Here is a 20,699-nt window from a genome sequence, read left to right as displayed (position 1 = left end):
TACTTATAGGTCTAAAAATTCTGGATGGTAAGGCGTTATTAAAAGAGATATGGGTTGGTATCCAAAAGGATCAGCATGATATTATTGAATTGAGGAGCACACACGAGGAGCTGAATTTCCCACTCATGCTTCCTAAGTTTTTGTGAACTCATTTTTCAGGTGGATTTATCTTTCAAACTCCTCAATTTCTGCCGATCTAATTTGTTTAAAATAATTTTCTATCTATTCAAAATCTCAAAGAATTTTTAAAAACAGGAATTAAATAAACAAAGACAAAAAAAAATTTCAAGCAGTATTCAACCAATCACGGTTTTCACATTAGAGAGATCAATATTAAAGCATTTCAGATATCACAAAGGATATTCAACTCATTTAAAATTCTTACCTATTGCACGATATTGACAAAATTCGCCATCAAATCCAGGAGGGCAAATACACAGGAATCCAAGATTACCAATTCGATAGAATGTACATCTGCCATGGTTCACACAAGGTATGATGTCACAACCAAGTTTGCCCCTAATCACTAACATAAAAGTAAACAAAATCTTAGAATATGATCACACACACATTTAATCTCTCATGGCACATGTCATACTTTTATATAATCAGATACTATCTCACTTCAGATACATAATATCAGAACTAATTATTTAAATGTATTAAAACATTTTGATTGCAGAATTCTGTAATGGTTACCAACATCTTTAAGGTCACATTTAAGATTCCATTGCAAAATTTTCCATGGACGTTGTAAATCACTAGCCTGGATTAAGGCATTCTTGTAATTTTCAGTTTTGATTATTAAATTATTTAGAGCCCAAAATACACAGCAAGATAATAATGATTATTTATGAAAATGACAATGAACACCTGGTGTTCACCACCATTCAGTGAAACCAAATAATCAAGGAATATAGTAAGAGTGCACAAAGCAATACTTTAAAAACAATTAATGAGAAATGGCATTTAATAATACAAGGATGATTTTGGAAGACATGTATTTGTGCAGCATTATCTCAGGTGCTGATACAATGGTTAATTCACCAGATAGGTTATCCAGAGAGGCCTGGGCGAATAATCGAGAAAAAAAAATCAATTTAAAATTTGTCATCTGCAGCTTTGAATTCAAACTTCAGATTCAGATTCAGATTCAACTTTAATTGTCATTGTCAGTGTACAGTACAGAGACAACGAAATGCAGTTAGCATCTCCCTGGAAGAGCGACATAGAATATGATTTCAATAAATAAATATTTTTACATGTATACAGACATAGTGTTTAACCTGTGGGAGGAGTGTCCGGGGGGAGGGGGGGAGACAGATGGACCTTCTTCAGTCTCCTCAGGAAGAAGAGACGCTGGTGAGCCTTCTTGATCAGAGTTGAGGTATTGTGGGTCCAAGAGAGGTAATCGGAGATGTTGACCCCCAGGAACCTGAAGCTGGAAACACGTTCCACCTCCGTCCCGTTGATGTGGATGGGTGTGTGCGTGCCGCCCCTAGACTTCCTGAAGTCTACAACGAGCTCCTTGGTCTTCTTGGAGTTAAGGGCCAGGTTGTTGTCAGCGCACCATGCTGCTAGGCGCTGGACCTCCTCCCTATAGGCCGACTCATCGTTGTTGCTGATGAGGCCAATCACCTTTGTATCATCTGCATACTTGATGATGGTGTTAGTACCATGTACAGGTGTGCAGTCGTAGGTTAAGAGGGAGTAGAGGAGGGGCTCAGCACACAGCCCTGTGGAACGCCGGTGTTCAGGATGAGGGTTGAAGAGGTGTGCTTGTCTAACCTAACAGACTGGGGTCTGTGGGTTAGAAAGTCCAGTATCCAGTTGCAGAGTGAGGGGTCGATGCCCAGGTTACCGAGTTTGGTGATCAGTTTAGATGGTATAATGGTGTTGAATGCTGAGCTGTAATCGATGAACAGCATTCTTACGTAAGTGTCTCTGTTGTCGAGGTGGGAGAGGGCAGAGTGAAGTGCCGTTGAGATGGCATCCTCCGTACTCCTATTCTTGCGGTAGGCAAACTGATAGGGATCCAGTGTGGGGGGTAGGCAGCCTTTGAGGTGTGCCAGGACCAGCCTCTCGAAGCACGGTGTCATACATGGTGATGATGGGGGTAAATGCAACTGGGCGGAAGTCGTTGAGGCTTGCCGCAGTGGAGTGTTTTGGCACTGGCACGATGGAGGTGGTTTTAAGGCACGTGGGGACAACTGCTTGGGCAAGTGACAGGTTGAAGATGTCAGTCCAGACGTCTGTCAGCTGCGCAGCACAGGCCCTGAGGACGCGCCCGGGGATGCCGTCAGGGCCAGCAGCCTTACGTGCATTAGTCCTACTCAGTGCCACGTACACGTCGTAGGGGGTGAGTGTGAGGGGTTGGTGATCAGCAGGGAGCACAGCCTTGATGGCTGTCTCTAGATTGTCCCTGTCGAAGCGGCCATAGAAGTGGTTAAGCTCCTCAAGGAAGGAGGCGTCGCTGGATGTGGGGGTGGTGTTGGTGGGTCTATAGTCCGTGATGGCCTGGATGCCTTGCCACATGCGTCGGGAGTCGGAGTTGTTGTTGAAGTGCTCCTCAATCCTGAGCTTATGGCAGTGCTTGGCCTTCTTGATGCCCCTCTTCAGGTTAGCCCTGGATGAACTGTAGGCTCGAGCATCGCCTGACCTGAAAGCGGTGTCCCGTGCTTTCAGCAGTAGCCTGACCTCGCTGTTAATCCATGGCTTCTGATTCGGGAATATGGTCACCCGTTTGAGGGAGGTGACACTATTGATGGTGGAGTTTATAAAGTCCAGAACAGAGGATGTGTAGGAATCAATGTCCGTGTGGGAGTCAAGGGTGGCCTGGGCTGCAAACGCCTTCCAGTCAGTGTTTCCAAAACACTGCTGAAGTGTGGAGTCCGCTTCCTCTGACCAGACTTTAACTGTCCTCACAGTTGGTTTAACCCGTCTGATGAGTGGGGAGTACTTAGGGAGCAGGAACAATGAGGTGATCAGACTGACCAAGGTGGGGGAGGGGGATGGCTTTGTAAGCTTCAGCCATGTTAGTGTAGACTTTGTCCAGTGTCTTGTCTACTCTAGTGGGAAAGGAGACATGTTGGTGGAATTTGGGGAGTACAGTCTTCAGGTTGGAGTGATTGAAGTCACCCGCAACAATGAAGGCTGCCTCCGGGTTGTGCGTCTGTTGTTTGCTAATGGCAGTATGCAGCTCTTTCATTGCAAGCTTGGCATTAGCATCAGGAGGGATATAGGCTGCAGTCACAACAGTGGAGGTGAACTCTCTGGGCAGATAGAACTGTCTGCATCTAACCAAGAGGAACTCAAGGTTAGCTGAGCAGTGACTCTCGATGATGGTGGAGTCCGTGCACCATGCTTTATTTACATAAATGCACAGACCCTCACCTCTGGTCTGTTGTCCTGTCCGCTCGGAGTAAATGACGCCCCGTTAGCTGGATGGCGCTATCAGGAACATCGATGTTGAGCCAAGTTTCCGTGAAGATCAGGATGTTGCAGTCTTTGGTCCAGTTGTGGGAGGTGATCCTTAGCCGGAGTTCGTCCATTTTGTTTGCCAGTGAGCGCACGTTGGCGAGGAAAAGGCTAGGAATCGCTAGTCTGTGTGGGGCTAGCTCTAACCTGGCCTTTAACCCACCTCTGCGTCCCCGGCGGTGCTTTCGTACGCGTCGCCATCTGTTGGTGCTTCCGGTCGGCCGAGCTGGCTTGGTGCGCGCTGGTGTTCTGCCGCTCCGTTGCTCCGTGTCTCCGGTGGCGGTCTCCAGCCCCGCGGCTCTGCTGCCGTTCTCCAGTCCCGCGGCTCTGCTGGCGTTCTCCAGCCCCGCGGCTCTGCTGGCGTTCTCCAGCCCCGCGGCTCTACTGGCTTTCTCCAGCCCCGCGGATCCGCTGGCTTTCTCCAGCCCCGCGGATCCGCTGGCTTTCTCCAGCCCCGCGGGTCCGCTGGCAGTCTTCAGCCCCGCGGCTCTGCTGGCGGTCTACAGCCCCGCGGCTCTGCTGGCGGTCTACAGCCCGCGGGTCCGCTGGCGGTCTTCAGCCCCGCGGCTCTGCTGAGGTCTCCAGCCCCGGGGCTCACCTGGCGTTCTCCAGCCCCGCGGGTCGGGTGGCTTTCTCCAGCCCCGGGGCTCCGCTGGCGGTCTTCAGCCCCGCGGGTCGGGTGCTCCGTTGCTCTGACGAGCTCAGGAGGAAGACGGAGATCGCCCAGAAAGTTGTTGCAGCCGCAGGAACCGAAGTCCAGAAGTTCCTGTCGGCTGTACGAAATGGATACAAGACTGCTCCGAGTGAGCAGCCTTGAAACAGGTAGGGGAATTGTCCTTATATTTCCCATTCTTGGGAGACACTTAAACAGCAAACTTGTAATTATCAATGATAACCACAATGCCACTGACTGTTGTTTAAAATCCTGAAAGTAAATGCTCTCTAAAATGGACTGGCAAGGCACTCAGTTAAAATCCACTTAGGGATGGACATTAATTTTTAACTCTGTAGTAGCCAGATCTAAAAAAAACTGGAATACAAACATGGTAACCATGAACACAGCAAGATGCAACTAAGTAGCATTGCTTAATCTGCTTCAATTACAGCGCCCTCCATAATGTTTTGGACAAAGACCCATCATTTCTTTATTTGCCACTGTGCTCCACAATTTGAGATTTGTAATATAAAAAAATCACATGTGGTTCAAGTGCACATTGTCAGATTTTAATAAAGGCCATTTTTTATACATTTTGGTTTCGCCATGTAGAAAGTACAGCTGTGTTCATACATAGTTTTTTTCCCCTGTGGCGGCGCGACTCACGTCGCAGCAGCCCATACAGCTTGTCTGTCTTTTTTTAATTTTTTGTCTAGTTAAATGTAGTTGTCCGTGTTTTTTAACACTGTTTTTAACTGTGTATATGTGGGGGGCGGGGGGGGGAGGGGGAAACTTTTTAAAAATTCTGCACGGGAGACCCAACCTTTTCCCTGTTGGGTCTCCGTTGTCGTTGGGGCCTAGCACCGTGGAGCGGCCTCCAGCCGGAACGACCTGGGGGGCTCAAGTCGCAGAGCCTACGGTGCTGCAGACTCACCACCGACCCCGGAGGCTCCAGCTGCAACCGCAGGTCCGGTGGATTGGAATATCGGGAGCTCGCGGGTCCGGGTGGAGACCGCTTTTCGGAGCTCCCGCAACGCGACTTCTCCCGCCTGTGTCACGGGGTTGGAACGACCCGGAGCGGGGCCGTACATCGCCCGGCGCGGCTTTAATGGCCGCGGGACATTCCAGCGCCCGCCGGGGGCTCCAACCTTGTGACTTTTAGGCCTGGAGCAGGGCCGTACATCGCCCGGCGCGGCCTTAAATGGCCGTGGGACTTACCATCGCCCGCCTGGGCTTCGACACCGGGAGAGAAATGGTGCAGGGAAGAGAAAAGACTTTGCCTTCCATCACAGTGAGGAGGAGATTCACTGTGATGGATGTTTGTGTAAATTGAATTGTTTGTATGTCTTGTAGGAATTGTCTTTGTTTGTATGGCTGTGGAAACCGAGTTTCGTTTGAGCCTCACTGAGGTTCAAATGACATGTAATAAAATATTGTATTGTATTGTAGTCCCCCAATTTCAGGGCACCATAATGCTTGGGACTCAGCAATGTCATGTAAATCAATATAGTCATGTTTAGTATTTTGTTGCATATCCTTTGCATGCAATGACTGCTTGAAGTCTGCGATTCATGGACATCACCAGTTGCTGGGTGTCTTCTCTGGTGATGCTCTGACAGGCCTGTATTGCAGCCATCTTTATCTTATGCTTGTTTTGGGGGCTAGTCCCCTTCAGATTTCTCTTCAGCATATAAACATAGAAACATAGAAAATAGGTGCAGGAGTAGGCCATTCGGCCCTTCGAGCCTGCACCGCCATTCAACATGATCATGGCTGATCATCCAACTCAGTATCCTGTACCTGCCTTCTCTCCATACCCCCTGATCTCTTTAGCCACAAGGGCCACATCCCTCTTAAATATAGCCAATGAACTGGCCTCAATTACTTTCTGTGGCAGAGAATTCCAGAGATTCACCACTCTGTGTGTGAAAAATGTTTTTCTCATCTCGGTCCCAAAAGATTTCCCCCTTATCCTTAAACTGTGACCCGTTGTTCTGTACTTCCCCAACATCGGGAACAATCTTCCTGCATCTAGCCTGTCTAACCCCTTAAGCATTTTGTAAGTTTCTATAAGATCCCCCCTCAATCTTCTAAATTCTAGCGAGTACAAGCCGAGTCTATCCAGTCTTTCTTCATATGAAAGTCCTGAAGACTGGATAGACTCGGCTTGTAGAATTGTACAAAAGGCATGTTCAATTGTGTTCAGATCGGGTGATTGACTTGGCCACTCAAGAATTTACCATTTTGTAGCTTTCAAAAATTCCTTTATTGCTTTAGCAGTATGTTTGGGATCATTGTCTTGCTGTCGAATGAACCACCGGCCAATGAGTTTTGAGGCATTTGTTTGAACTTGAGCAGATAGGATGTGTCCATACACTTCAGAATTCATGCTTCTACCATCAGCAGTTGTATCATCAATGAAGATAAGTGAGCCAGTACCTTCAGCAGCCATACATGCCCAGACAATAACACCCCCACCGCCGTGTTTCACAGATGAGGTAGTATGCTTTGGATCTTGGGCAGTTCCTTCTCTCCTACATACTTTGTGCTTGCCATCACTCTGATTTAAGTTAATCTTCATCTCATCTGTCCACAAGATCTTTTTCCAAAACTGTGGTTGCTCTTTTAAATACTTCTTGGCAAACTGTAACCTGGCCATTCTATTTTTGCGGCTAACCAGTGGTTTGCATCTTGCAGTGTAGCCTTTGTATTTCTGTTCATACAGTCTTCTGCGGACAGTGGTCTTTGACAAATCCACACCTGACTCATGAAGAGTATTTCTGATCTGTTGGACAGGTGTTTATAGAGAATTCTTCTGTCTTCAGCTGTGGAGGTCTTCCTTGGCCTGCCAGTCCCTTTGCGATTAGTAAGCTCACCAGTGCTCTTTTTCTTCTCAATGATGTTCCAAACAGTTTATTTTGGTAAGCCAAATGTTTGGCTGATATCTCTAAGTTTTATTCTTGTTTCTCAGTCTCATAATGGCTTCTTTGACTTTCATTGGCATGACTTTGGTACTCATGTTGGTTGATAAACAGCAATGAAAGTTTCCAAAGGTGATGGAGAGACTGGAGGAAAGACTAGGTGCTGAGAGCTCTCTTATACCTGCATGAAGGGGCATGGTGTCCCAAACATTATGGTGCCCTGAAATGGGGGGAATGATGTATAAACACAGCTGTAATTTCTTCATGGTTGTAGCATTGGCTATAGCATGTTAGCATGGACCTGTGGAACAATTCATCAGCGACCTGAGACACATCAGTTTTCGATGCAGATTTGGTGAGATAACAAATGAGCTTGTTAGAGATAAAATTGTGGGAGGAATGAGTGACCGAAAGCTGCGAGCTGAACTATTACGAAATGCAGACCTGACTTTAGATCAGGCTATTAATGCTTGTCGGATGGCTGGCTGATTATGATAGCGCGAATGCTAATCACCAACTCAACTTGAATATGGCTAGTTACTCTCCGCAAAGATTTCTTAATACATCCAGCAAGGTTCAGAACATGCCTAACATGAGGTGCACAAACTGTAACTATTTCCACCCCAGGGGGCGCCAATTTTGCATAGCCCATGGGAAAGTATGTCATAATTGAAAAAAACCCAACCACTTTGCTAATTGTTGTTGGTCTAGTGGGAGTACAGCTCCAAGGTCGAAGCTGCACCTGATTCAACAAGACCCGTCATATTCAGATTCTCATGAACAAGACGAATCTTACCACGGAACGACTCTGATAGCTCAGAAACCGAGCCTACTGTACTTTCCCTAAACCTGCGCACCACACGCATGATCCTGCTGTGACCATGATGGTCAACAACAAACCACTGATCGCCAAGGTCGATAGTGGTGCCCGCGTGAACGTCATGTCAACGTCAAACGTCAACGTCAAAGTGTTCAACAAGATCAGAACCACTGAGCGCATGAGAAAAGACTCCTCCACTTTACATGCTTACAGAGGGGAAATTCTTCACCCACTGGGCAAAGCCGATTTCAAATGCACCATCAATGTACAGACCAAGGACTTGCTATTTTACATCGTTCAGCCCAGTTCTGAAACCCTGCTAGGCATCGATGCGTGCCATGACCTGGGTTTGGTCTATTTCGGGTGTGCTGTTCACAAACTGTTTGACAGAGGGACCACCAAAAAGGTGCTATCCAACTACAAAGACTTGTTTGACAACCAACTCGGCAAACTCGTGGATCTCCTTGTAATACTCTTTACGTAGGGATGGGGGGGTGACCGTCTTGTGACCCTTTACGATCACTGCGTCCTGTAGTACCAGTTCGTCACATACCAGAAAGTAGGGTTTCAGTTCAGTGGGGGTGTTGGATTGTTTGTTTGGCCAGCCGCCTTTAATGACAGAAGTTAGCAGCTGGGAGGTTTTATCCATGGCAGTGCGTTCAGCGAGGCGGCGCAGGCGGTCAGTTGGAACGAAGGAAACCTTTAGAACGGAGAATTCCTCACATTCGTAAGGATGTTGTTCGCTGGTGGCGCGTGGTTCCCAGGATAGTGTGTCTGCGATGTGTATGTCTTTACCTTTTTTGTAGACAATGTAGAAGTCGAACTGTTGAAGCTGCATCATCATGCGTTGAAGCCTTGCTGGGGCAGCGTGGATAGGCTTGCTCAGGATTGTAACCAGAGATTGATGATCAGTTTCCACCGTGAAGGTTTTGCCAAAAATGAAGTCTTTGAATTTGGAGCAGGCAAAAACCATGGCAAGCAGCTCTTTTTCTATCTGGACATTGCGCTGTTCGGTATCCGTTAGTGTTCTGGACCCCGATGGAGACCATACGTTTCAGTTCATTGTGTATTTGCTCACGCGCACCATGCGGGACGCGGTGAGGGTCACGTACGATCGGGGTGACTGTATGGTCCGTACATGGCAATCCAGCCCGCCTTCAGATTGACAACAGGACACAATTCTCCAGCCAAATGTTCAAGGACTTTGCCAAACGCTGGAACTTTAAACATGTCATCAGCAGCCCAGAGTACCTACAGTCCATAGAAACATAGAAAATAGGTGCAGGAGGAGGCCTTAATGCCCTTCGAGCCAACACCGCCATTCATTGTGATCATGGTTGATCATGGCTGATCCAACGGACTTGCCGAACGCGCTGTTCGTAGCGCTAAATAACTTATGGAACGCTCCTTCCTGGCAAAATCTGATGTCTACCTAGACCTGTTGAACCTGAGGAATATTGCCAGAGTCAGTGCTTTAGGCTCTCCAGCCCAACAACTGATGTCCCGACGGACAAGACCTCCACTGCCAGTGACTCAGGATCACCTAAAGCCTAAAGTGCTCTGCCCCGCTGCAATTCAAACACGCGTACATTCCAATTGAGACGCGCAGAAATGTGCCTATGACAAAACCAGCAAGTCCCTTAAGCCACTGATCCAAGGCCAAGTGGTTCGTTTACAGACGAACAAAGGACATACCAAATTGGGGTTCATCCATGGCCCCGTGAAAGAGCCACAATCCTACCTTGTCAATGTCAGCGGCACCATCTACAGATGCAACCATCAACACATGCTTCCAGTGAAGGAACGACGTCTGGCGCTCCAGGGTCCTGACGCCCCTCCACTGAACTTTAAAGTGATCGCTGTTCCAGTCGCTCCAATGCCTGCTGCTGCCATCCCCCGCCAATCCCTGCATCGGTCTACACCCTCACCCTCCCTTGTACCCGGTTCACCTGTACCCCTGCGAAGGTCGTCCCCTACGGCGTCTCCCCAGAGCCCTGTTGGCTCACCCAGACGTGCCCTTAACTTTTCGGAGGAAAAGGTTGATGAGGCAGCCCCCTACCGTACGCGGACCGGGCGGGTTAATAAGCCGCCTGTTAGATACGGCGACTATGTTTAACCTTATTATTCTTTGATGTGGCATTTTGCATTTAACAATTTATTTACTCATCGTAGTGATAACGCTATATCTACTTTTCATTTATAGAAGAGATGTAGCATTGGCTGTAGCATGTTAGCCAATTAGAATGCTTAGTAATTATAACCCCGCCTAATTGTAACATTCATAGTGTAAGATCCTGCCCACTACTTGCCAGTCTGAGTAGCAGTGTGAACGTGTGATGACCTGCTGTGTAGTTGATGACCTGAACAATAAAGATGCTTGTGTTTGTTTGAGGTCTTTACAATGGTGAAACTAAAATGTATAAAAATGGCCTTTATTAAAATCTGATAATTTGCAATATAACCAACCACATGTGATTTTTTCTATTACAAATCTGAAATTGTGGAGTACAGAGGCAAATAAATAAATGATGGGTCTGTCCCAAACATTATGGAGGGCACTGTACTTTCGAAGAGAGCTATGTTTCAATGAACACTGGATTGAAAATTGGTCATCTCTATATTTTAATTGCAAAGTGGAGTTCTAATCATACAGGACGGAGTTGCACACATTTCAGAAAAAATGTTAAGGGCCTGTCCCACTTCGGCTATTGGTCGTGAGTAGTCTCCTCTTCGGCTATTGGTCGTGAGTAGTCTCCTCAGTCGCCCAAAGAGTCGTAGCGTCTTTCTGGTCATCGCTGGATTTTCAACAAGTTGAATTTTTTTTCGCCTGATTTTGTTTTTTTCTCTTGTTAATAAAGTGATGATTCTTTTGTAGACAATTGCAAATTTTATGTCGTACGGGTGTCCAGTAACCGTTTTTTCAGCGACCTGCTACGACTATGACAGTTGCCTAAAAAATCGCCTAAGTGGGACAGGCCCTTTACAGATTATGGACAAAGTTGTTATCTTGGTGGGGATTGTTTTGCCTCACCAGAAAAGATTCCAAAAGTTCCAAAATTACCCAGAGAATTCTACAAATTGGAGCAATTTTCTGAATAGGCATTTCTGGGAACCTCCAGAAGTTTATAATTAGGCATTGACCACAACATCAAGGCTTCTTAATCATAAGAGGTGACCTTCATCTCCAGTACAGTACAGACCAAATGCTGCATTGTAAGAGTCATCAACTTTCAAATGAAAAGTTAACAGAGACTTTGAGCATTCTGTGATGGATCTAAGGAAATCAAAGTGAGTGCCAAAGTGAGGCCACACAAACTGGATGAACAGCATCTCATATTCCACTAGAGTAACCTACAACCCACCAGCATGAACACAGAACTATTGAATCTCAGGTAAACCACCCCATACTCATCTATACAGCCCCCAACCCCACCAAACCAACCCCATTGCTTTCTTAAAATTCCTCCTGCCCCCTTGTCACCCAGATCTTTTCTCCTCTTCCATTCACCCCTCCCTACTCAGCAAAAAAGTGCTGGAGGAATTCAGCAGGTATGCCTACTTCAAGAAGTTCTCTCTCTGACAGGAGTTCTGAAGCCCTCTCTCACAACCCCTCCTTTGTGATTCCTATGTCTCCTTTGCTTTTTACCCATGTTCTGACCCAGTCTCGCTACCACAGCCATGTGCCCTTCCTCAGCAGTTGCCTTTGCCACTATCATGGGCTTCCAGCAACTTGAGTTCAGGCCTAACGAGAATCTCACGTACCTACACCCCATTCGTCCTTTCTCACCACAGTTTTCCATTTGGGTCCATGCTCTACACTTCATTTTCCTCGTCTGAAGAAACATCCCAACCCAATACATCATCTGTACAGAATGGATAGAATATTGGCTTCATGGAAGGAAGCAGAGGGTGATGGTGGACAGTTGCTTCTCAGACTGGAGGCCTGTGACTAGTGCCGTGCTTCAGGCTTTTATAATTTGCAGGATAATTTTACAGGTCATTCTCTCAAAATACATTGTTATAATGCATAAACCATAAAATGCATCAATTTAATATTCCACAATATATAGAGAATGAAATGATCAGACTGAAGAACATTGTACAGGAAGGAGCTACAGATGCTGATTTATACAGAAGACAGACACAAAGTGCTGAAGCAACTCAGCGGGTCTAGTTTAGTTTAGTTTAGTGATAGGCCAGAACAAATCAGGGCTGGCAACAGATGACCAAGGAAAGGTAGAGCCCACAATGGCCCACTGTTGGCTTGGGAAGGGGTGATAGCGAAGGGATATAGGGATGTGATCAGTAGAACTAGTAGGACATCTGGGGAAGGGGGGGGGAGGGAGAAGAAGAGTGGAAATGCAGGGGCTACTTAAAATTAGATTAATTAACATTCATACCACTGGGTTGTAAGCAGCCTAATAGAAATATGAGGTGCTGCTCCTCCAATTGGCATGTGGCCTCACTATGACTGAGCAGGAGCCCAAGATAGAAAGGTCAGTATGGGAGTGGGAAGGAGAGTTAAAATGTTTGGCAACCGGGATATCACGTTGGTCAAGGAAGAAATGTTCAGCAAAACAATTGCCGAATCAACGTTTGGTCTCGCTGATATCTAGGAGCTCACAACAAGAACAATAGATAGAGAAGATGTGGTAGGAGGAGGTGCAAGTGAACCTATGTCTCAACCTGAAAGGATTGTCGGGGTCCTGGGATGGTTTGGCTATGAAGGGACCCCTTCCCCAGGAACCTCACCCCAAAAACGAAACTGATACAGAACAGAGGTAAGCGGGCCGGCAGAAAGTGCTGAGATGGCAGTGGGTTCCGCTGGCCGGTGATGGAGGCCGCTCACATGGCTATGAGTGGCCTCCATCACCGGCCAGCGGAACCGACTGCATCTCAGCGCCTTCTGCCGGCCCGCTCACCTCTGGCAGTGCTCTCCGTCTGAGCAGTGAGGGGACCAGCTCAAGAGCAAAGATCACAGAGCGGAGTGGGTCAGCGGGTGATGGATAACATCACAGCGGGCGGTGGAGCTTACTCCTGTGTCAGCGCGAACAAGGGATCAATTGAGGTTACTCGCACTGACATATGGAGTAAGCTCCACCGCCCGCTTGCCTGTTATCCATCGCCCGCTGACCCGCTCTTGAGCTGGATGATCCCCGGTCGAGCCCCTCCTTCTCAACCCCCCCGCCCTCCCCGCAACTTTACCCCTAGACAGACTACCCACACGCTGTGAAAGGAACCCCCCCCCCTGCAGCGCTGTCCTTTTTCAGCCGCTTCCCACTTTACAGCCGCTTCCCATCAGCTGCTAGCAATGAGGGATAGACTTGGCTATACCTCAGTACAGCAACATAATTCTTGATGTTGCTGTACTGAGGGATAACAAAGTCTATCTTTCTTGGCTAACAACATAACCTTCGGTCTCCAAGATGCAGGTACATTGAAGATAGACAAAAGCTGGAGTAGCTCAGCAGGACAGGCAGCGCAGCGACCACGGAGAGAAGACCATTCTTCAGACTGAACTGAACTCTCGTCGGTGTGAGTACTTGTGATTGTCTGAAGAAGGATCACGACCAGAACCGCAACCCTCTCCCCAGAGCCCCTGCCCGTCCCGCTGAGCCACCAGACAGGGAGTTGAAGGTAGACACAGGGGGATCCACCTTCAACTTCAGAGCCAAACAAAAAACATAGTGCTAGAGGAACTCAGCAGGCAAGGCAGCACCCGCGGTGGGAACAGATCACGTGGAGGAGCCGCCACGGGTCAGGACTCTTTCCCCCCCCCCCCCCCAACAGAAAGGAACCGCAGATGCAGCCATCACCGCAAAACGTCTAAGAAGGAACTGTAGATACCGGAAAATCGAAGGTAGACAAAAATGCTGGAGAAACTCAGCGGGTGTGAAGCCCTGTCCCACTGTGCGAGATCACCCAAGAGCTCTCCCAAGTTTAAAAAAAATCAAAACTCGTGGTAAACACGTAGAATGAACGTAGCGGGTACGTCGGAGCTCGGGACGTTTCAATAGACAATAAACAATAGGCTCAGGAGCAGGTCATTTGGCCCTTCGAGCCAGCACCGCCATTCCATGTGATTATGGCTGATCATCCACAATCAGTACCCCGTTCCTGCCTTCTCCCCATATCCCCTGACAGCTATTTTAAAGAGCCCTACATAGCTCTCTCTTGAAAGCATCCAGAGAACCTGCCTCCACCGCCCTCTGAGGCAGAGAATTCCACAGACTCACCATTCTCTGTGAGAAAAAGTGTTTCCTCGTCTCCGTTCTAAATGGCTTAGCCCTTATTCTTAAACTGTGGCCCCTGGTTCTGGACTCCCCCAACATAGGGAACATGTTTCCTGCCTCTAGCATGTCCAAGCCCTTAACAAATCTTATATGTTTCAATGAGATTTCCTCTCATCCTTCTAAACTCCAGAGTGTACAAGCCCAGCTGCTCCATTCTCTCAGCATATGACAGTCCCGCCATCCCGGGAATTAACCTTGTAAATCTACGCTGCACTCCCTCAATAGCAAGAATGTCCTTCCTCAAATTAGGGGACCAAAACTGCACACAATACTCCAGGTGCGGTCTCACTAAAACTCTGCACAACTGCAGAAGGACCTCTTTGCTCCTATATTCGATTCCTCTTGTTATAAACATGCCATTTCTTAGCGCTAACGTTAGGGACTCGGGAAACGTGGTAACTCGTGATGATTTTTCATCATGTTGAAAAATGTCCACATGTAAAATATACTCAGGATGTAAAAAATTGACACTTCTTAACACGTAGTCATACTGTAGTAGCTCGTGAGTTTACCGTAGCAGGACCTGGTGTCCTGTATCACTATTGTATGTTCATGATGAAAATAAGAATACTTTGTATATTCATTACCTTTGAATTGTAGTTTTATGTAATCCTCCCATAATTTCTGAGTTCTATTTCACAATATCTATCAGACATACAGAATGTTGCAAGGTAATATCTTGCCCAAACTCAGTTGAATCTTTCCAACTCAATAAATATCACAAAATATGCCATTGTTTCAGCCACATTATGACAAAATATAGAATGTAGGTTATTTGTTATCAGTCACCCCATCCCAGAAACAACAATACTTAAAGAAGAACATTTGTTTTACTAATTTACGAGCATGTACCATAGGTTGATCCATATCCAACAAAATGTTGTGATAATTGCATAAAAGGTATTATTGTCTAAGAAATTTGGTGTGGAATGATAATCCATCTCAGTACTCATTTAGGCAAGTCCCAAGCTATAGATACTTTTCCCCCACCCCCAATCCCCCTCGCCCAATCTTCATTGAACCTACCATTTGACTAATCTTTTACTCAGCTGCTGTAACGTTTCCTTCCTATCAAAATCTCTGTGTAGCATCTCTGTCCCTATCTTCCAATTCCCACTTTTAAATAAAATACAACTTTCGACAAAAATTTAGCAGGATCGCTATATAAATGCAAATATATGGTATTTTATCCTAGCATCCCCCCCCCCCCACCCCCCACCGTTAGCACCACACAAGAAGCGTAACTTGAAGCGTTTACATTTGGAGAAGTTCGATACGGACCAGGGATGAAAATTAATAGCTATGAATCGATTAACAGCAAGCTACGAGGTTAGATTGAAACACCTGTCAGAGGGCTAAGAAACAATCCCGAGTTGACGGCGTATTGTTTAAAGTGAGCATTTTGCAGCGACCTCACCTTATATTCTGGTAAAATATTCTTTCCACGGAAATCTCCTATTTCACTTTGAAATTATATTCATTTATAACCGTTTGTAACATCAGTAACCACCTTAATGTTCGTGCATTTAGTACCGGTATGCTTGAAACTATTTATTGTAATGTACTGTATCTTTAAAAAAAACGACATCAACCAGATGTGAAAATTACACCGAATCGAACGATGATTGAAAATGCGTGGGAATCGACTAATCGCGATCCTCCTGCGAAATGTTTAAGTCGAAAACTGTATTTTATTTCAAAGTGGGAATTTGAAGATAGGGACAGAGATGCTACACAGAGATTTTAAGCTCTTGGGTGAACTCGCAGAGTGTGGCAGGGCTTGAGGCAGCACCTATGGAGCGAAGGAAATAGCCGGGTTTGAAGAAGGGTTTTGACCCGAAACGTTGCATATTTCCTTTGCTCCATAGATGTTGCCTCACCCGCTAAGTCTCTGCAGCATTTTTGTGTACCGCAAAACGTCAATGATTCCGGGAATGCCGAGAGAGCTAGAGAGAGAGGTGGGGAACGGGAGAGATTCAGATTCAGATTCAACTTTAATTGTCATTGGCAGTGTACAGTACAGAGACAACAAAATGCAGTTAGCATCTACCTGGATGAGCGACATAGAATATGATTTCAATAAATAAATCTATTTACATGCATACAGTCATAGTGTTTTTCCTGTGGGAGGAGTGTCCGGGGGGGGGGGGGGGGGGGGTGTTTGGCAGTCACCGAGGTACATTGTTGAGTAGTGTGACAGCCGCAGGGAAGAAGCTGTTCCTGGACCTGCTGGTTCGGCAACGGAGAGACCTGTAGCGCCTCCCGATTGGTAGGAGGGTAAACAGTCCATGGTTGGGGTGAGAGCAGTCCTTGGCGATGCTGAGCGCCCTTCGCAGACAACGCTTGCTTTGGACAGACTCAATGGAGGGGAGCGAGGAACCGGTGCTGCATTGGGCAATTTTCACCACCCTCTGCAGTGCTTTCCTGTCAGAGACAGAGCAGTTGCCATACCATATTGTGATACAGTTGGTAAGGATGCTCTCGATGGTGCAGCGGTAGAAGTTCACCAGAATCTGAGGAGACAGAGGGACCTTCTTCAGTCTCCTCAGGAAGAAGAGACGCTGGTGAGCCTTCTTGACCAGAGTTGAGGTATTGTGGGTCCAAGAGAGGTCATCGGAGATGTTGACCCCCAGGAACCTGAAGCTGGAAACACGTTCCACCTCTGTCCCGTTGATGTGGATGGGGGTGTGCATGCCGCCCCTAGACTTCCTGAAGTCTACAATGAGCTCCTTGGTCTTCTTGGAGTTAAGGGCCAGGTTGTTGTCAGCGCACCATGCCGCTAGGAGCTGGACCTCCTCCCTATAGGCCGACTCATCGTTGTTGCTGATGAGGCCAATCACCTTTGTATCATCTGCATACTTGATGATGGTGTTAGTACCATGTACAGGTGTGCAGTCGTAGGTGAAGAGGGAGTAGAGGAGGGGGCTCAGCACACAGCCCTGTGGAACGCCGGTGTTCAGGGTGAGGGTTGAAGAGGTGTGCTTGTCTAACCTAACAGACTGGGGTCTGTTGGTTAGAAAGTCCAGTATCCAGTTGCAGAGGGAGGGGTTGATGCCCAGGTTACCGAGTTTGGTGATCAGTTTAGATGGTATAATGGTGTTGAATGCTGAGCTGTAATCGATGAACAGCATTCTTACATAAGTGTCTCTGTTGTCGAGGTGGGAGAGGGCGGAGTGAAGTGCCGTTGAGATGGCATCCTCCGTACTCCTGTTCTTGCGGTAGTCAAACTGATTTCATTGCAAGCTTGGCATTAGCATCAGGAGGGATATAGGCTGCAGTCACAACAGTGGAGGTAATCTCTCTGGGCAGATAGAACGGTCTGCATCTAACCAAGAGGAACTCAAGGTTAGCTGAGCAGTGACTCTCGATGATGGTAGAGTCCGTGCACCATGCTTTATTTACATAAATGCAGACCCCCACCTCTGGTCTTACCGGAGTCTGTTGTCCTGTCCGCTCGGAGTAAATGACGCCCCGTTAGCCGGATGGCGCTATCAGGAACGTCGATGTTGAGCCAAGTTTCCGTGAAGATCAGGATGTTGCAGTCTTTGATCCAGTTGTGGGAGGTGATCCTTAGCCGGAGTTCGTCCATTTTGTTTGCCAGTGAGCGCACGTTGGCGAGGAAAAGGCTAGGAATCGCTAGCCTGTGTGGGGCTAGCTCTAACCTGGCCTTTAACCCACCTCTGCGTCCCTGGCAGGCCAAGAGAGAGAACGCTTGGGAGAGAGAGGGAGGGAGAGAGCGAAAGACGGAGAGACACAACGTGGGTCGGTAGGTACATTGAATGACTAACCTGCACACCAAGAATCTCACCAATAAGAGTGTTCTCACTCATGATGGTCAGTTTTAAGAAATCCTCAATGTGTCATTAATGCATCAATCTACATTCCTCAGTAAAATGTAATTATGATTTGAAGAAGTGTTAATGACGCCGCGTGAATTGTATTCAAAGGAACGCAGCGTCATTAATACTTCTTCTAAAACACAATTACACATTTACTGAGGAATGTGATTCGATGCATTGATGACGCTTTGGATAACTACTTGTTAACTACTGGCTGTTAACACACATGGCTGTTAACACAAGTGCTACAGTAGTTAAACACATCGTTTGTGTCTGATGGCCGCACAGCGCTTGTATTCCATGTACGTTTTGTAAAAAAATCCGCATGGCGAATGTTTTTTTAAATCTTTATTTAACAAAGCGAATTTGTATTTCCATATGAAATAGGGAAAATTAACGCGGGGCCCCCCTTGGGCGCGGCACCAATTTGGAAAAATCAGTCCAATCGGCCTAGGGCCCGGCCCTGATCAGGAAGGCTGGTTCCGTCCTGGGAGTGGAGTTGGATTCATTGGAGGTGGTCTTGGAGGGGAGCATCTTGGACAATACAGCCCACCCACCCCCTCCATGACACACTGGTCAACCCGAGGAGCACCTTCAGCAACAGACTGGTTTCGCCAAGATGCAGCACAGAATGCCACAGGAGATATTTTTTCCCCTGTGGCTATTAAACTGTACAACTCCCCCCCCCCCCCACCCCTTTCCATCATGGTGTAGACTGGCTCTTCCTCTTCACCTTCCCCCCACCCCTCAATCTTTGCACATCCCCAGTCCTGGACCTTGCACTCGTCACTTTAATTTCATATATCTCATTGTGCTTTATGACTGTTGGCAGACCAATTTCCCTCCTGGGATAAAGTTCTATCGTATCATATAATATTGTACTATATAATAGTGAGATTAGCAACATGATGCAAAAACAACAATCTCTCCCTCGATATCAGTAAAACAAAGGAATTGGTCTGGTTCCAATGGGGCTGAAGTAAACATGGTCGAGAGCTTCAAATTCTGAGGTGTAAATATCAACTGCAATTTGGCCTGGTGACCTCCTGGTCGCATTACGTGACCTCCTGGTCGCATTGAGGCGCATGGGCATCGTATGGCCGCGAGGGACCGGTCCCACTTAGAAGCGCGGAGGAGTGTGTAGTTGTGCGCGACATCGCCTGGTGCTCCGAAATTTTTGTAGTGAACAAAATATTTGCGCGCCAACGGCCTGTCGGGGAACTGACGGCCAAAGTGGGACAGGCCCAAGACCCTGGCGCGACGCAACGTCTTACCTTCAACAGCAGCAGAAGCAGGCAAACGATCGCCGAACTCGGCCTGGAGCTCACGGCCGTCGCCGTCCGCTCCGCCCCCACTTCTACTCCCAGAGCGGGCCAAGAAAATTGAAGATGGACACAAAATGCAGGAGTAACTCAGAGGGACCGGCAGCATCTCTGGAGAGAAGCAATGGGTAGCGTTTCGGGTCAAGACCCTTCTTTTCAGACTGAAGAAGAGTCTCGACCCGAAACGTCACCCATTGCTTCTCTCCAGAGATGCTGCCGGTCCCGCTGAGTTACTCCAGCTTTGTGTCCATCTTCAAATGACGTCACGCGCTCCAGACGGCTGTGCGTACGCATGTAATCGCGCCCAACCTTCGCGGGACCATCTCGGCTCAACACGACCACGAGGTCGCGTAATTTGCGTGCCAAGGACACGTAAGTGGGACAGGCACTTTACTTTCTCCAGAAGCACCACACTTACCATAACCTCCAGATAGATCACAGCATGATTTGACAACTGCTCTGCCCAAGATCATAAAAAAATTGTAAAGTGTTGTGTCCACAACCCAGTCCAACACCTCCACCACTCCCTCCCTCCCATTGACTATATCTGCACTTCATGCTGCCGCACTAAAGACCAGTCACATCTCAGTCTCGCTTCTTCTGTTGGACAGAAGATACAAAAGCTTAAAGCACATACCACCAGATTCTAGAACAGCTTTTCCCCCTGCTGCCCTTGCACTTTTTTTTCCAAAGCTGCACTTTCTCTGTAACTTTATCACTAAGCTGTTTATTTATTTTGCACTACGTGATATACACCTGCATAATGAGCCGATATCAATTTACTGTCCAATTTCAATTTACATGTCATCTCCAAAAGTGCAATAGTTCAGTTATCCAGATGAAACTCCAGGTTTACAAGAAACTTTTAACAAAAACAAGGTAAAACCTTCACCTGCGTTATTGATTCTTGTTTGATTTTTTGTCAACTTCCCGGCTCCTTTATCCTCAAAATCGAGTCGTACATCAAGCTCCTCCTTAGCGTACATTATGTTATTTGTATACGTCCATTAACAACTAACTACTTTGCTCGCCATCCATTCCTCAGTTGCAAGCTGCCCAGTGTCCTCAACAATTGCCACCATGGTGCAAATCCGAGCCCGTGTGCACGCGGTCCTGGAACCACATCGATCGACCGCCCTCTGACGCTCACCCCTGCTTTTGTGACGTGAGAGGGTAAAGTCTCGCGAAGCCGCGAGGGGTTTGCTCTCAGACGGCGGTTTCGGCGGGTGCGCGCTTGTCCCTCAAAGGCGGCGGCGGCGGCGGCGGCGGCAGATGAGGAAGAAGCAGTAGAGGAAGAGTGGCGGCCATCGTGGTGGTGGTGGAGGCGGCGGCGGCGGCCATCCTGGTGGTGGAGGCGGCGGCGGTCATCGTG

At 47.4% G+C, this 20,699-nt stretch overlaps 1 protein-coding gene across 3 annotated transcripts in view; it reads right to left on the bottom strand.

Annotated features, from left to right (window-relative positions):
- The window catches only part of LOC116977805, a 143,443-nt gene extending 122,995 nt beyond the window's left edge, over positions 1 to 20,448 (bottom strand). For all 3 annotated transcript variants that reach the window (XM_033028573.1, XM_033028574.1, XM_033028575.1), the window contains exons 1-2: positions 20,220 to 20,448; positions 386 to 526 (exon numbers count right to left, since the gene is read on the bottom strand). In XM_033028573.1, coding sequence (XP_032884464.1) covers positions 386 to 526; positions 20,220 to 20,313 — 235 coding nt within the window. In that variant the 5' untranslated portion in view covers positions 20,314 to 20,448. The remainder of the gene's footprint in view (positions 1 to 385; positions 527 to 20,219) is intronic.
- Between the last annotated feature and the right edge of the window lie 251 nt (positions 20,449 to 20,699).

Source organism: Amblyraja radiata, chromosome 10 (assembly GCF_010909765.2).
Source record: "Amblyraja radiata isolate CabotCenter1 chromosome 10, sAmbRad1.1.pri, whole genome shotgun sequence".
NCBI lineage: Eukaryota > Metazoa > Chordata > Chondrichthyes > Rajiformes > Rajidae > Amblyraja > Amblyraja radiata.
This window is presented reverse-complemented; position numbering and strand designations above follow the sequence as displayed.